This window comes from Schistocerca serialis, chromosome 1, assembly GCF_023864345.2.
Source record: "Schistocerca serialis cubense isolate TAMUIC-IGC-003099 chromosome 1, iqSchSeri2.2, whole genome shotgun sequence".
NCBI lineage: Eukaryota > Metazoa > Arthropoda > Insecta > Orthoptera > Acrididae > Schistocerca > Schistocerca serialis.
The window spans coordinates 753766839-753785397 of record NC_064638.1 but is presented as its reverse complement, the minus strand read 5'-3'; the positions used below and the strand labels follow the sequence as shown (position 1 = coordinate 753785397).

At 44.0% G+C, this 18559-nt stretch overlaps 1 protein-coding gene across 1 annotated transcript in view; it reads left to right on the top strand.

Moving 5' to 3' along the window:
• LOC126482112 (follistatin-related protein 5-like) overlaps positions 1-18559 on the top strand; it is a 505334-nt gene that overhangs the window by 404622 nt on the left and 82153 nt on the right. The window contains exon 5 of the mRNA XM_050106091.1: positions 11968-12257. Coding sequence (XP_049962048.1) covers positions 11968-12257 — 290 coding nt within the window. The remainder of the gene's footprint in view (positions 1-11967; positions 12258-18559) is intronic.

Sequence of the window (18559 nt, the reverse complement as noted above, 5' to 3'; positions counted from 1 at the left end):
GACATGAGCCCTACAAATCAGCTTGTCGTTGCTATCGTGATCTCCAGGCATTCGTTGTAAATATGTCGAAAGAGCGGATCTAATGCTACGGTGTATAAAACCATCGACATTGTGCATTCTTGCCGTACTGACCTTGTGGCCGGGATATTGTCACTCAGGCATCCATTGATGATAATCCTCGAAGTGGCGCTCGCAAGCATGTTCTGAATGACAGTCGTGAAATTGGTCCCGAATCCCATCCTGGTTATTATCTTCTTCGGATAAGCGTAACTAAATCCGTCAAGCGCGTTCTGAATTTCATTAGCAATAGGGATATATGTGTCACTTAGGGTATGAAAATATTTAGCATAAAATTCAACAAGTATCTCGCCAATTCCTGGGGACTCTTCCCTGGAACTGCCTTTTAAAACATTCTCCAAATCGTCGCGTGTAAAAGCCTCTTTGGATTGTAATCGGTCAGCCCTCGTTAAAACTTGGGGAACATTTTGCAGAACATTTGCCAATGCTTCGGACGTTACGTCAGTGTCGCGAAAAAGAAAGTCAAAATACGTGCAAATGTGTCGCCGTATTTCCTTCATGTCATGGGTTTTCCGACAGTCCTGTTTCGGCTAGTCTTCTATGTAAATTTTTTCGCGACGCCTGCGTTCCCTCTGTAGATGATATAATTATGGAGAGCGACTCCCAATGTACAGCATCGACGGGTTGGGTCCTTGTGACCATCCACACTTCGGGACCTTATGTCGTTTAAAATTTGAGCTTTAAATCACTTAAAAACCGGATGTAGATCTGATTGTCCCGTAACCTGCTGAGCTAGATCTTACAAACAGCTCCGATAAAACTGCGCTGTAGTCCTGCGCTAGTGAGCTTTCTGACGACCACTTCAGTTGAAACACGTGCTCGCTAAAAGTTACATTAAGTAGGCCTACCTCGAAAGCTTTCACAGTCGTATACTCAGAAATGGTCGAGTATCCAGGGATAATCCGAGACATGTGTTCGCTTATTGTGACCCATCAACCAATGAACGAAGTTTCTGAGAAATCTGGTTACGGCACCTGCCGTGTTCTCCTCGTTACTTGCTTAGGGCTGTAAACATTCAAAATGTGAATGAGACTCTCATCTAAAATTCTCAAACTGCAATATAACATCTGTCAGGCGTTCCATCATTATATCACCTGCCCATTTACCTGAAAACATAAATGAAAATCGAATTTACATGGATAAGGCAGCAACTACTCCTTATTCAATGGCCTTATTGATGAAACACTCCATCAATCTATCATTATTTAAACTTAGGTAGTCGTTAAGAATAGCGACTTGTTGATAAACTGGAGATAGGAACGCAAACAGATATAATTATAAATATTTTCAGACATTGCAAGTATTTAGTTTGCAAGGCGAGGAGTAACAAATGACAACATCCCTCCGCCGTTTCCTGGAAGCGTTTTTCTGCGGAGGAAACCAGCTGCGGGCAAGGTCGGGGGTGCAGTCTGCGGCCACCTGTTGGCTGCTGTGTATCCAGTGAGGGCAGAGGGGAGGGAAAAGAAAAAGGACAGCGACGGCGAAACCCTTCGGGGCCTTCCTGCCCCTCACCAGTAACGCAGACACTCGGGAGTGAAGTCTGCACACAAGGACCAACCTTAATGTCCTAATGTGGAGCACGTTAACATACCACGTTTTTGTACCTTGTTACAAAATTTGCATTTAATGAGCGATTAACATCGAACTGGTCGAGACTATTGACGGTTATTTACCGGCAGTTATGATGCACTTGCACTATATGATCAAAAGTATCCAGACACCTGGCTGAAAATTACTTACAAGTTCGTGGTTCCCTCCATCGGTGAAGCTGGAGTTCATTATGGTGCTGGACCACCTTCATGACAGCTTCTACTCTCGCAGGCATATGTTCAATGAGATGCTGGCAGGTTTCTTGGGCAATGGCAGCCCATTCTTCACGGAGCGCTGCATTCAGGAGAGGTATCAATGTCGGTCGGTGAGGTCTGGCACGAAGTCGGCATTCCAAAACATCCCAGAGGTGTTCTACAGGATTCAGGTCAGGACTCTGTGCAGGCCAGTCCATTACAGGGATGTTATTGTCGTGTAATCACTCAGCCACAGGCCGTACATTATGAACAGGTGCTCGATCGTGTTGAAAGATGCAATCGCCATCCCCGAACAGCTCTTCAACAGTGGGAAGCAAGAAGGTGCTTAAAACATCAATGTAGGCCTGTGCTGTGATAGTGCACGCAAGACAACAAGGGGTGCAAGCCCCCTCCACGAAAAAGACGACCACACCATAACGCCACTGCCTCCGAATTTTATTGTTGGCACTACACACGCTGGCAGATGAATTGCACCGGGCATTCGCCATACCTACACCCTGCCATCGGATCGCCACATTCTGTACCGTGATTCGTCACTCCACACAACCTTTTTCCACTGTTCAATCGTTTAATGTTTACGCTCCTTACACCAAGCGAGGCGTCGTTAGGTATTTACTGGCGTGATATGTAGCTTATGTGCAGCCACTCGACCATGAAATCAAAGTTTTCTCACCTCCCGCCTAACTGTCATAGTACTTGTAGTGGATCCTGATACACTTGGAATTCCTGTGTGATGGTCTGAATAGATGTCTGCCTATTACGCATTACGAGAGTCTTCAGCTGCCGGCGGTCTCTGTCGGTTAACAGACGAGGTCGGCATGTACGCTTCTGTACTGTACGTGTCCCTTCACGTTTCCACTTCACTAACACATCGGGAACAGTGGACCTAGGGATGTTCCGCGGAGTGCCCCATTCTGCTTTCTCACGATGTCTAATGAATGCTGAGGTCGCTGATATGAAGCATCTGGCAGTAGGTGACAGAACAACGCAACTAATATAAAAAAATTGTTGTAGCTGCGATTCATAATCATAAAATTTTTTTTGAAGGACATCATCTTTACGCCAGTGACTGTTATAAGTTTTTATTACACTACTCTATAGGCCATTATCAAGTGCTGATATTATGGCTTCAAGCCATGTCAACGTAATGTAAGCTGACACATTTGTATGTCGTCGTCAGCACTAGTGACTTTGTTGCACAGTGCGAGCACACGTATTCAAACATCATAAAACAAACAGTATTCTGCAGCTGCGCTCTGGTGCATTTGTGACTAGTGATGGTTTAACGAACATGTTCACTTACAGCTTATGTTGTTTTACGGTGTCTGAATACGTGTGCTCGCACTGTGTAACGAGCGTATTTAACAGTACTGACAACGACATACAGATGTGTCAGCTTACAATTACGTTTACATGGCTTGAAGCCATAATATCAGCACTTGATAATGGCCTAAGCCCGAAATTGCAAAGGTGTAACAAAAACTTATAACAGTCACTGGCAGATGATGTCCTTCAAAAAATAATATAAAAAAATTGTTTTTGGGGGTGTCCGGATACTTTTGATCACGCTGTGTATGTGACAACCACTGATGTGACGAATAGGAACTGTCGCTATCACCACCACCACCACCACCATTACCATTCCTCGCATCCTTTAACTCAAGGATGTTGTTCGTACCAAATTTAATCAAAGCAATATAAATTTATTTATTTTTAGAGTGCAAGTAAACATGAAACGTTTAAATTCTGTGACTTCTGATTCGTGCACCTCACATGTTCCTATTTCGATTTAAACGCAGTTTGGTCACCAATAATATTAATTGGAATTGATGCACTACCGCCTGATGAACATAATACGATCATAAGGAATATCAGACAAATTGAAGAGTTGGCTCTGAGCACTATGGCACTTAACATCTGAGGTCATCAGTCCCCTAGAATTTAGAACTACTTAAACCTAACTAAACTAAAGACATCACACACATCCATGCCCGAGGCAGGATTCGAACCTGCGACCGTTGCAGTCGCGCGGTTCCGGACTGAAGCACCTAGAACCGCTCGCCCACCGCGGCAGGCAAATTGATGAGTTGCTTGCAAACAGAGCACAGTATGTCATTCTAAACAGAGAGAGGTCCTCAGCTGTAAAAGTAATATCGGGCGTGCCCGAAGGGAGCATCATAAGCCCATTACTTTTCACAATATACAGGGTAGGCACGAAGTCGCTTCCTAGTTTTAAATGACCGTAATTTTTTCAGTAATGAAAATTTGCACTCATAACAAGTTTTAGTCGGTTCTCAGGACTTTAATAATATGTGTACTGCATTCCAGTTCCACATATGCTCCTGCATTGTGGACCAAACGACGTAAAGGTATAGGATGTCATCAGTTGATGTCTACAGGAAATCCACAGGTACATTTCTCCCCTAACTCGTCCAGAATGCGTTGGCTTGTTAGTACACTTCTTCTTTGGACCATAATCACGAGAAGAAGTCACAATGGGTGACGTATGGACTTCTCGGAAGCCATTCATGGGTTCCTCGCCGTTCCAGCCAAAATCCTGGAAAGGGTTCGTCCCAAAAAATGCAGGCAAAATGAGCTGGTGCTCCGCTTTGCTGAAAATGGATATCCGTAACACTGTCCTGTTGTGATATAAGTGGCCACAGATATTCATTCGGCATCTGGCAACAGTGGGCGCGGTTCACGATGTCTCCCAATACGAATGGACCAGTTAGACGGTCCGCGACTGCTGCAACCCCCCCCCCCCCCCCTCCACGACTGTCAAATTTGGTCGACTTTGATTTTTCAGTTGTCATTCCTGGATTTTTTTCCGTAAAATTCTCGCAGGTGTGTCGATTAACGAGTTCCCCAACGCGAAGCTCCGCCTCATTCTTGAACACGTCTGGCCATGACGGAATAATTTCCCCGTATTCCATCCGTCTGTCACAAGTCTCCAACGGCAACTGCTGAGCATAATGGGGTTTCCAGATCAGATCACTCTTCAACACAGACATTGTGACTGCTGATTCAACTCTCACGAGCTGCCTGACGTGTTGATTTACCAGGGCTGCGCGTCAAGATGTCCCTCGCTGCCACTACATTTTCTCGAGATCGCGCCACTGAAGGTCGTCCACCTCATGGTTGATCCACAACTAACTTAGTTATCATTAGCTGTGTATGACAATTCCTGATGGTTCTAGCATAAAGTGTGGCATGAGCGTAATGAATACCCCTCCACAATCGCTGAACAAGGGCTATGGATCGCCACACTTCAAACCGCGAATCGACCTGGACGCGCTCTTATAAAGTCAACATTTCTGCCAACTCGTCTTTCACCTTAGAAGATGCTACGGACTGTCAAAGTATTCTAAGGGATCAAATAATAAAACACAACAACGTTCATTGGTAAATATCAAAAATCGCAAAACTTAGGGACATTTAAAACTGGGGGGCCACTTCTCACCCACCTTGTATAGAAATGATCTAGTAGACAACGTCAGAAGTTCCATGAGACTTTTCGCGGTTGATGCTTTTGTGTGCAGAGAAGTCGCAGTGCTAGAAACCTGTGGCGAAATACAAGAAGACCTGCAGACGGTAGGCGCTTGGTGAATGGGGTGGCAATTGACACTCAACATAAAGAAATACAACGTTTTACGAATATATAGACAGAAATCCCCTTTACTGTGTGATTACACAACTGCAGAACAATCAGTGGAAGCAGTTACTTCCATGAAATGTCTAGGTGGGCGCTTTGAAGTGGAATGACCACATGAAATTAATCGCGACTAAGGCAGATGCCACACGAAGATTCTTTGGAAGATTCCTTAGGAAATGTAATCAATCAACAAAACACTCCTTTGACCAAACTTTAATATTGCTCGACAATCTGGGATAGGCACCGGGTAGGATTGACACAGAGAAGATACAAAGAAGAACAGCACGTTTCATTACGGATCCATTTAGTAAGCGCGAAAGCATCGCGGAGATGCTGAGTCAACTTCAGTGACAGACGCTGCAAGAGAGGCGTTCTGTATCACGATAGGATCTAACATTAAAATTCAGAGACCGTACTTTCTTAGAAGTAAATCACCAATATATTGCTTCCTCCTGTGTATATCTAGCGAAAAGACAATGAAGATAAAATCAGAATGATTCGAGCACTCACGGAGGCTTACCAGCCATCGTTCTTCCCGCGAATCAAATGTGATCGGAACAGGAAAGGAAGAAGTGGCAGTGGTACACATAGTACCCTCCGCCTCGCACCGTAACGAAGCTTGTGATGTAGATTTGAGATGAAGATCAATTGTTGAAGACTGGTCTTCATTGTATAATCTACACTACTGGCCAGTAGTGTAGATTAAAATTGCTACACCAAGAAGAAATGCACGTGATAAGCGGGTATTCATTGGACAAATATATTATACTAGAACTGATATGTGATTACAATTTCACGCAATTTGGGTGCATAAATCCTGAGAAATCAGTACCCATAACAACCACCTTTGGCCGTAATAACGGCCTCAATACTCCTGGGCATTGAGTCAAACAGAGCTTGGATGGCGTGTACGGGTACAGCTGCCCATGCAGCTTCAACACGATACCACAGTTCATCAAGAGTAGTGACTGGCGTATTGTTACAAGCCAGTTGCTCGGCCACCATTTTCAATTGGTGAGAGATCTGGAGAATGTGCTGGCCAGGGCAGCAGTCGAACATTTTCTGTATCCAGAAAGGCCCGTACAGGACCTGCAACATGCGGTCGTGCATTATCCTGCTGAAATGTAGCGTTCCGCAGGGGTCGAATGAAGGGTAGAGCCACGGGTCGTAACACATCTGAAATGTAACGTCCACTGTTCAAAGTGCCGCCAATGCGTACAAGAGGTGACCGAGACCTGTAACCAATGGCACCCCATACCATCACGACAGGTGATACGCCACTATGGCGATAACGAATACACGCTTCCAATGTGCGTTCACCGCGATGTCGCCAAACACGGATGCGACCATCATGATGCTGTAAACAGAACCTGGATTCATCCGAAAACATGACGTTTTGCCATTCGTGCACCCAGGTTTGCCGTTTAGTACACCATCGCAGGCGATCCTGTCTGTGATGCAGCGTCAAGTGTAACCGCAGCCATGGTCTCCGAGCTGATAGTCCATGCTGCTGCAAACGTCGTCGAACTGTTCGAACAGATGGTTGTTGTCTTGCAAACGTCCCCATCTGTTGACTCGGGGATCAAGACGTGGCTGCACGATCCGTTACAGCCATGCGGATAAGATGCCTGTCATCTCGACTGCTAGTGATACGACGCCGTGGGGGTCCAGCACGGCGTTCCGTATTGCCCTCCTGAACCCACCGATTCCATATTCTGCTTACAGTCATTGGATATCGACCAACGCGAGCAGCAATGTTGCGATACGATAAACCGCAATCGCGATACGCTACAATCCGACCTTTATCAAAATCGGAAACGTGATGGTACGCATTTCTCCTCCGTACATAAGACATCACAACAACGTTTCACCAGGCAACGCCGGTCAACTGCTGTTTGTGTATGAGAAATCGATTGGAAACTTTCCTCATGTCAGCACGTTGTAGGTGTCGCCACCGGTGCCAACCTTGTGTGAATGCTCTGAAAAGCTAATCATTTACATATCAAAGCATCTTTTCCTGTCGGTTAAATTTCGCCTCTGTAGCACGTCATCTTCGTGGTGTAGCAATTTTAATGGCCAGTAGTGTAGAATAAGTCGATCACGTAATATAACTTCCATTACAGGCTGTGTTGTTCTGGATTATTCCCAAACGAATGTGGTAGACACTTTTTGACTGTTTACCTCGACTAAAATTCGTGGGTATAAACCGGTGGTTTTTGTGAACAACGTATATGACAAGTCGTCGTTACTTATAACTCAAGTGCTGTTGCCGACTCGTAATCTCGATGCTGCTTCTTAGTAACTGCTTACTACAATCTCTTCACACAGAATTCGTTAATTTCTTTCCATCTTTTGCTGCCTTACCCATTATTCAACTCATTCTCACATTTAATACCAATCACTACTCCATGCAGTGACTCAACTGCATTGTCCTACTTTACGTTATACCTCACGAGGTAAGAGGACATGTGCTAGTAAACCTACATGGTCAAAATCACAAATGCTATAGGAATGTTTGTCTCGCTGTCAGCGAACTTGACCCGATACGTTTACTCCAACTGGTACTGGAGGTAAAACCTTCAAATTTCGTAACCGGGAAGAATTTAGTATTAAAACTCCAAAAGTCATGGTATTTTCGAACGGTACTGATACATTTTCTGACATGCCTTAATCTACACTCTTTATATGGACTACTTACTAGTGTTTGTCTCCTACACAAAACTATATTACGGACGATAACACTGGTTGTCGTCAATAGTATTACTGAAATAGCTCACTCTACTAATCCATAGCGAAACGCTGTTTCTCTCAGCACTGTTCTTAACACACTCGTCCATTAATACGTCAGATCTTCAGTAAAATAGTGCACTTTTTTTTGCTTTACAATGCGAAGGAAAAAAATAGACTAAATGGACAGAGCGTCACAACATCAAGTCTGTCGCTGCCACATCGTCGAAGGTCCCACAAAGAAGAATCGAATATGTGTGCCAAAATTGGGCTCATTGTGATTCATAAACACGTCCATATGAGCCACTGCGGTGACACAAAGAATGTCTAGTCGGTATTCAGTTTCCATCCAGGTCTACCGCAGCATGTGAGCCACTGCGGTGACACAAAGAATGTCTAGTCGGTATTCAGTTTCCATCCAGGTCTACCGCAGCATGTCTGGAGGGATGGTACCGTTAACGAGCACATTCCCAGTACGAAGGTCTTGAAGATTCCGCGCAGCAGTAGCAAACATCCTCTCCTTCACGTAGCCTCAGACAATATTAATCCAATGGTATGATGTCAGGAGATCGTGGAGCCCATTTCACGGGTCCATCTCGTCTAATTCAGTGTCCTAGAAATATCAGATTCAGAGTTGTCCGAACATCAACGACCAGTGAGGTGGAGCACCATCCTGTTGAAACCAGGACTCCAGCCTACAGAAAAGCAAACGTCTCCAGCATGTCTATGTACGTCATTTCTGTAACTGCCTCCGCAGCAAAGAAGAACACTCCAGTTATCTTGTCGCACATGCACTGAACGTTCACTTTCGGGCTATCTCGTTCCTTTTCCCTGATACAGTGTGTATTCTGTGACAACCTCCCTCCCCCCTCCCCACCCCCAAATGCGAACGTTATGCTTATTCACAGTTCCGGATATATAGAACGTGGCCACATCAGAAAACATAACACTTGACAAGAAAGCAGGATTGCAGTCCATTCAATTACGCATTTCACATCAAAATCCATACCTTCGTTGCGTGTCGTAGGGATTTATAGGCTTCAGAACCTGCTCCTTGTATAAATAGTTGCACATGGCATCTGACTTCCTTTCCCGTAAAGCCTGATTAACTGACTTGCGCAGACTTGCTTGGAACACTTGGCGGACATTTTCAGCTTCAGCTTCCTCTTCAGAGACATGCCGACATGATGCTTCAGAACGCTACGACTGTTCAGAAACTGTCTGTGCTATGCTTCTGTCCTCTTGGTGTCTGTAGCTTCTTTTTGTAATAGGAACGAAACAGGATGTGCACCGTAACAATGGATATAATCTCCGCGTACCAAAGTACAGGTCGGCCTTATCCTGAGCCGACATCATTTTCGCTTGGATGGACAGCAATAAAACAATGAAAACACACCAAACGTTGACAAAAATTAGGCAGTAAATGTAGGTTCTTCTGCACCCAACGGTCAAGTCGACCTGAAACAAAGAAAGATTTAGTATTTTTAAACCGTCTCGAAATTTCGATGTAGATGCCGTATACAGTACTGTAATGAGGAAGGTAATAAAAGAGTTGACTCAGAACATAGACAAAAGCTGATAAAACCCATAATATAATAACATGACAAAAATGTTCGGACAGGGATCTGATTAATGTGACCTGATGATCTGATCGGTACGCATGCGACAACATGCGTACCTAGTACGTTCCAAAACGCCGCGCATTAAAACTGGATATTCCGGTGCTCTAACCTCGGGTTCTATTGGCGATAAAAAGGTAAGGTCAAGTTTTTCGATATCACTTAGGATATATCCAACGGAATGACCGCCTTAGTGTTATTACCCTACATCACAGTGTGAAAATATGAATATTACACGCTGCCTCCTGCTTAGGCAAATGGAGCAAATCGTTAGGATGTTTCCGCATTTGATGTGGATTACCCTGGGCTTGATGTGACTTACGGAGGTAACACTAGTGCATGGGCCGTTCCTCAGAAAACCCCCAAAAACGGTTATATCCTATATTTGGGCCGTCACCAGCGGACCAAAACCCAGCAAAGGATTACAAGACGCCGGTGCACAGCAAATGACTGAAGCGTTTGCGATGTATTCCTAAGATCCAGATCTCGTAAAATCTTGAAAATCTTCTTCATATTTTTATCTATTTCCGAGATACAGAGGTTCAAAGTTACCCTACTTGACAAGTAAAATAAGCACATAAAATCCGGTCTGAGGGGAAAGTGTAGTTTAAAAATTGACGTAGCACGGAGAAATATGCTGTCAAATGTGTGCGTTATCACCTGAGAACATCATGTTGTAGTACTGGAGCATAAGGATTTTTTTTTTTTTTTTTTTGCATGTAAAATCCAATCAGAGCAGTAAAATTAATTTTGCGTTATTTCAATTTCACATAAGTTAACTATCTTTTAGTGACCCACATTTCATTTCGTATGAGTTACATGCCCTGCTGCAACACCGAAAACAAGGAAACCAACGGAAAAATGCTACTATCGGAGCACAAAAAATGTCATTACGTTTCTGTTTATTTAAAAGAATCTTATTGAAAAGTAGGGTACTAGCTGCCTCGTTTAACTTTCCTCAGTACCTTTAAAAATTTTGCCATGTGAACATATTCACGCTTGTCATATGCTGAGAAAGAAGGAGACATCGGTAGCAGCAAAGAGACAAAAATAACAATAGGTACTGGAAGATAGTAGACAGTGGTTCGTTATAGAAAGAGAGAAGGAGACAATGACAGTGAGAGAGCGAGAGAGGGACACATTGGCAGTGGAATATAGTTGAGAGTGACAGAACAGTGTTAGGAAAAGAGTGAAGGAGATAGTGGGAGGGGGAGGGGAAGAATAAGGAGAAAGAGAAAGTGGAAATGAGTGAGAGCCAGTGATAAAGACAGACAGATTATATGACAATGATAACGAGAAAGAGAGAGATAGTGACAGTGAGAAGAGACAGCAACAGTAGTAACAAAGGAGAGAGGTATTTGCAGTAAGAGAGAGTAAGAGGGAGACACTGACAGTGAGAGAAAACTGTAGTAGTTGGACAGAGCGAAGGTGACTGTGACACGGGAGATGATACAGAGAGTCATATCGAGATATGATAATTAGTTGGGCTGAATGAGTGAGTGAGAAAGGGCAACTGGGAGTAGATGGTTATGAGCAACTTGCAGCGATGAACTAGTGGATGTGAGAGAGTTACAGTTGTGGGAGCTTGTGCGAGTATGAGTGAGTTGTATATTAAAAAGGCGCGAGTATGTTGGCATACCAAAATTTTTGGCGAATTTCTTAAAGTTCTGAGAAAGATAGAATCAAGCAGCTGATACGCCTCATTTCAGTCCGAGTCCGAGTCTAAACAGGAACATATTTACATTTTTTTTCTGCTACGACAGGAGCATTTTTTCGCTGGTGAAGGAAGATCTCCGTCTTCTAAGCGTAGCGAGGTGGCGATTACACGTAATACGACTGAAGTTCAGCGTGAAGAGGCTTCTCCGACTCTGGAAGCGTGCAACGTGCGAAACATTCGGAAGAGTAGAGGCCAACGTAATAACTTTTTGCACAGTTTTATGGACCCTCACAACAATAGTTACCAGACCGGCTATCTGCTATTCCTTTACGTGGTGTCACGCTTTTGATATAATGAGGATACATTGATTTTGTTCTCTGGTTAGAGTGTTTGTGTGTAGATGTGTGACGGCTGCGGCGTCGGTTGCAGACAACTCGTCTGGCGAGGACAGCAACGACAGCTGGCCGTGGCCGTGGCTGGAGGGCGCCACCGGCCCGCCGCCGCCGCCCGCGGCCTCCACGGCGCCGCCCGCCGCCCCCGCCGCCCCAGCAACCAGCTCCTCCGCCCCCTCCACCCCCTCGTCGTCCAGCAGCAGTCCGCCCGTGGCAGTGGTCACGCCCCTGCCAGAAGGCGACCCCGCCGAAAACGAGGCTGAGTCGGACGCGGAACTCGACTTCGACCAGAGGCCGTGCTCCCTGCAGGAATACGAGATAATGAAGGTTAGTCACTCCAGCATCACACTACATCGCGGAGCGCTGTCTGATGAGGATTCACTACAGAAGGGATTTTCGCTCTGCAGAAGACTGTACGCTGCCTTGAAACTTCCTGGAAGATTAAAACTGTGCGCCGGACTGAGACTCTAACCTGGAACCTCTTCGTTTCGTAGGCAACTTGGTGAGGAAAGTAGGAGGGAAGTACTGGCGGAGTCGAGCTGAGGTCCTGGATAGCGGAGTATTTACCGGCGAAAGGCAAAGCTCCTAGTTTCAAGCCTCAGTCCGACAAACATTTTCAATCCTCAAGGAACTTTCAAGGATTCAACACATCCACAACTGACAACGTAGCAAGGACGCCATACACGGTGGTCGGAAACAGCCCGAAAGGCTTGTAAGGGTGTTGCAGGGTAGGTCGTGCTGAGAAATAATTATTAAGAGAATGATTGGATACGTTGTGCCATTAAGTTAATTAACATTGAAGTTAGCCAATCAGGCCGTTGTGCGTGCAAATTCTAGGGCCGCAGCAGATACAATTGGTGTCAGTTGCTCTAATATCGTAGATGATAGAGCACGAAACTGCTCAGCAGTTGGGGGCTAGAGATCAATCCTCACTACCGTCCCATGTCTAATTTCTGAATAGCTCAGTTCTTAGGTTTTAAGAAACCAAACGGAGAACACGTTTGGTGACATCGACTCTGGCTGGACGCTTGAATTTGACCCCGCAACGAAATCATTGGCTAACTTCAGTATTAATTAATTCGAAAACGGCGCAGCGTATCGAATATTTAACAATTATTTCTCGACACAACCTACCCTAGTACATCGTTACAAACTTTTCAGGTTATTTCTGACAATCCTGTATACTGAAAATCCGAATTCCGCCAACAAAATTTCGGAGACTGTCCACGGACAATCCCTGAGGATTTAGTGGAACGATCATATGGTCTGCTCGGCTAGTTGCGGTTTTATTAAGTTTCTTATCCTAGAAAACTTTGTTTCTTTGAAAATACCTTAAAATCGTGCCAAAGCCTGTAGCTAGACGGCTATAAGGGGGCGCTTGCACTCTCCTGGAATGTGGAGTATCGACTTTTATATTCGTAATAACATTCTCTATAATATCAAGCAATAGTTTTCTGTGGATCTAATAAACTGAATTCTTAACACTGCCGAGCATGACAAGTAATATTGTGACTGTAGCAATCACTATACGTCTTGACTTTTTATGTCAAGTTGCTCAGGGAAAGTTATGTCATTTGCTTGATGTGTTGATGTTTTCGGTGCTGTCGTGCAGTCAAGGTGGATGCGAACGTCTACAGAACAACGCCGATACAGAATCCTGAATCTGTGGTCTGTCGCTTCCTCTGACAGTCCATACCAAACTGCAAGAAAGGACCGGTCTAACATTCTGGCGCACCGAATCCGATGATAATTCCCAGCACAATTTCCAAATGGCAGCAGTATACGTGCACCTCATCAGTCCACAATTCCCTTTAATGTGCAACTGCATCACAACAGTAGCTTACCGTTTGTCTATAGACGAAAAAGACACGTGACGAGTTGCTCATTCTACATGCAGTTTTACACGAGAGCTATATTGTAGCAGAAGTGAAAAACGGAGCTATGCTATCATACAGAAGTGTACAAGCGTGCTTAACCTTTACTGGCAATAAGATTTGTTGAAAAAGAAAAATACCTCTCATTCTCTGGGACAAAAGGAAAAAATGTGAAAATTCAAGTTCGAAAGGATGTCCGCTCCATTAATTGGGATCGTCTCGAACTCCACGGGGTGCAGCGTAGAACCATATGCAGTAATACAGCTACGAATACTGCACTTCATGCAGCATGGCTTCACAACAATTTCACACACTAGAGAGAGGAGTACAAATCTACTTGAAGGCTATTTTTGGAGATTTCCCACACTGAGGTAGTCGTATACTGACCCTGAAGTACACTTTACCCAATCAACCAAAAAAATATAGGTTACAAAACAAATTTCTCATCTACGATTGTACGTTTACACTGAAAAATATAAATAAATAAACTAATCCAATTAATCACTGAACATGAAGTAAACCAATTAACTTGATCAACTGTGACGTTCTGATTGTAAACAAAGATAATCAGCTTTTTTTAAATTTATTTTCTGTTTCTCTACTTCGACGAGCATTAGTGTCGCTTTCGTCGGTTATTTTTGCTGATATTGAACAGGATTTTGTCTGTTATTGTGATTTTTTAGATTTTAGATTCTTAGCTGTCAGTATTAATCCAATGCGAGGGGTCACTCCAAAAGAAATGCACACTATTTTTGTAAAAATACAGTTTCCATTCTGCATGTGTGAAAGTTTTACAGTGTATAGATGCATCCTTCCTGCTTGTTTTCAAACTTAGTTCAACCTGTTTCCGTGAGTGGAGCCGTCACAGCATGTCTTCAAGATGGCTGCAACAAGAAAAGTGGTTCAAATGGCTCTGAGCACTATGGGACTCAACTGCTGTGGTCATAAGTCCCCTAGAACTCAGAACTACTTAAACCTAACTAACCTAAGGACATCACACACATCCATGCCCGAGGCAGGATTCGAACCTGCGACCGTAACGGTCGTGCGGTTCCAGACTGTAGCGCCTTTAACCGCTCGGCCACTTCGGCCGGCAGCTGCAACACTTGACGTTCGTATGAAGCAACGTGCTGTCATAGAATTCCTGTGCTGTGAAAACGAGACAGTTGGAAACATCCACAAGAGGTTGAAAAAGGTGTATGGAGACGCTGCTGTCGATCGCAGTACAGTTAGTCAGTGGGCAAGCAGGTTACGTGATGAAAGCGGGCATGGCAATATTGAGGATTGTCCTCGCAATGCCAGGCCTCGTACTGCACACACTCCAGACAATGTACAGAAAGTTAACGAATTGGTGACTGCTGACAGACGCATCACAGTGAACGAATTGTCGTGCTACGTTGGGAAGCAAGTGTTTGCAGAATACTGAAAGTTTGGTGTTACAAAAGGTTTGTGCTAGATGGGTTCCCAGGATGTTGACAGTGGCTCACAAAGAAAGAAGAAAAATGGTATGAAGCGAACTTTTGGAACAGTACGAGAATGGTGGAGATTAATTTCTTGGAAGAATTGTGACAGGTATGAAAGGTGGCTCCATCATTTTTCACCAGCGACGAAGAGGCAATCAGTGGAGAGGCATCATGCAAATTCACCCAAGAAAAAAAAGTCAAAACCACGCCTTCTGCTGGAAATGTTATGGCTACGGTGTTTCTCGATTCCGAAGGACTCTTGCTTGTGGACATCATGCCAAGTGGAACCACCATAAATTCTGATGCATATGTGACGACACTGAAGAAACTTCAAGCTCGACTGAGTCGTGTTCGACCACATCGGCAAAAGCAGGATGTTTTGCTTTTCCACGAAAATGCACGGCCACATGCCAGTCAAAAAACCATGGAAGCGATCACAAAATTCGGATGGACAACATTGAAACACCCGCCTTACAGTCTTGACCTGGCTCCATGTGACTATCATCTCTTTGGGAAACTGACTCTCTTCGTCGAACAAGATTTGAAGATGATAACTCCCTTGTGCACGCTGCCAAACAGTGGCTCCAACAGGTTGGTCCAGAATTTCACCGTGCGGGTATACAGGCGTTGGTTCCAGGATGGTGTAAGGCAGTTGAGAGGGATGGAAATTATATGGAGAAATGAAAATATTGTTCCTAAAGGATGTATCTACACACTGTAAAACTTACAGTCATGTAGAATAAAAGATAGATTTTTCAAAAAATAGTGTGCATTTCTTTTGGAGTGACCCTCGTATTATTGAAATAGTTACTAACTTTTCATCAGTATGTCCTAGCTATTCCATAACTCGTTGGAAAATCTAGTTTTAACATGATGAGCATATAATTTCAGATCGTCGAGTAAAAACGATGGCATCAGTATTTACACCAACAATATGAAAAAGATTTCTTTGCATATTTTATTGTAATATGGTTATTGTTTAGGTGTCACACTAACATACGGATCGTTTTAGTGGTCCAGCTGTTATGGTGTTGGAGGCATTATGTTGCATGGGCGTACTGACCTCCAAATGTTTGAGCACGGTACACTCGCTGCTCAACGTTCCCCAGGTGCGTCTTTTCAGGAGTACATTCCATGACTTCATTTTTGTTGTTGACAATGCGCGACCGCTTCGAACAGCGCAAATAGAGGTGGTCTTGGAACGAGAGGATATTCGGCTAATAGACTGGCGTGCCCGTTCCACCTGTTTAAATCCCATGGAGCGTATATAGTAAGCGTTGGATAAAAGTACTGCAGCACGTCCCCAAGCACCAGCGACCATTCAGCAGTTAACAACAGCGCTGAGGAACAAAGGAACGCCCCACCACAAGAACTCCTTGTCAACCTTGTGTGCAGCACAGGAGCACGTTGCAGACCATACACTGCCGTCGGTGCCGATCTGTCATGGTTTTAAGTACCTCTTCCGGCTTTTTTTTAATGTCCAGGGGCCTAACATATATTACAGTGACTTCAGTGTAATTATTTTATTTCAGTAAATCTGCCTTTGCTGTTACCCTCATTGTGCATTTGTTTCAATTTCCATCAGTGCTATAGTGTAGCAGTTCTTCCTATGAATGGCCGTGCTATGCTACTTGGCAGTGACCATAGTGGCGCTACTAAAATGTAGACTTCCACGGCCGGAAATATCATGACCATTATAATTATCCGGGCTGTTATGCCGTGGTCGGTTGATGAATTCTGTGTCGATTCCCAACGTTTCGTCTCCGACTGCGGGAGACATCTTCAAGGGGGTCCGTAGCTCGATGGAAGGTCCAACACACCCACTGGCTCGCTACTGACTGCCGCTAAATTCCGTGTCCGCGCGCTCCCAGGCCGCGGCGTGACGTCACGTGTTTTGAAAACGTCAGTGCAATTGGCCACTGTCCGTCGCCGTCGATCGCCGTTGCCATCACCCAGTAGTGGACGGGTGGTACACATCTTCTTTAGCACCGGCATCCATATACCGTTTAATTTCACGCCCTCCTCCTTTCGGTTGAAATTACTTGGATGTTTAGCGATTTCGATTGCCTCCCTGTAGAGCCTTTCGTAATATACGCTTGTGGCCGCTAGTACTTGCGTCTCCTCGAAACGAATATTGTGGTTCCCTGGCTGGAAATCATCCTCCGCAACAGCTGATCGTTCCGTTTTGGTACACTACATAAATGACGTGTCAAATGGTAGGGTAACCGGTAGTACTGGTAGCATTGGTTGGGGTAGAAACATAAATGAATGTCTGTGAGAGAAATAGTAGCCAACGATTTCTCTACGCTTCTTTGTTTGTTTCGTTGTTTTTTTCGCACATAATTAGAGCCGCACATCATTTAGTATCAGTCCATTGTGTATATTCCACCCTTACAGAATATAAAATGTATATGGTGAGTAATAAAAATTAGTTTATAATGTACCTTCCCCTATTTTATGTAACCAAAGCAATTACTTTTGATGCAAGTACAGTTTACATATACAAACATAAAAAATACATATAATTTTTGCTATTATATTATACTCAATAGAAAGTTCTCCATCATGATCAAAGACAAGAGAGTCCTGTTATTATCGAAAAATGCGGAAGTTCTTTATGAATAACAGAAACATGTATTGTATAAGAATGAGATTTTCACTCTGCAGCGGAGTGTGCGCTGATATGAAACTTCCTGGCAGATTAAAACTGTGTGCCCGACCGAGACTCGAACTCGGGACCATTGCCAGGTCCCGAGTTCGAGTCTCGGTCGGGCACACAGTTTTAATCTGCCAGGAAGCTTCATGTATTGTATAAGCTTGACGAAGTATTGAAGCGAAGTTTGATGTATTTTTGTTTTGCGTTTTTTTTTAATTTATTTCTTTTTAGAAAATGGAGTTTCCTAGCGCTTTATGATAAACCTGTTTTTTTTTTAATTTTTACTGCAATATCCCTTTGTTTCAAGCTACAGATCAACAACAATTTTCAAATCAAACCTGAATAAAACATCGACAATTTCAGTTTTGTTATAAATACTGTCTGTCTTTAAGTAACAGAGAAGAGAATAATAATGTAGAACAAAAATACTTTGTAGGTTATACGACCCTTTACATAAATCCTCAGTCAATTTCTAGACCGTTCACCACTTCCGGCTTTTAGGGGAAACTAGTAAGACACTGATCGCATACGACAAGAAAGCGATCGGTATGGGGTAACGCCCTATAGGTATGCAACACATCTAACGTACAGATACACTGGGTACGAAACAAACCGACCAAAGCTACTCGGAAAACT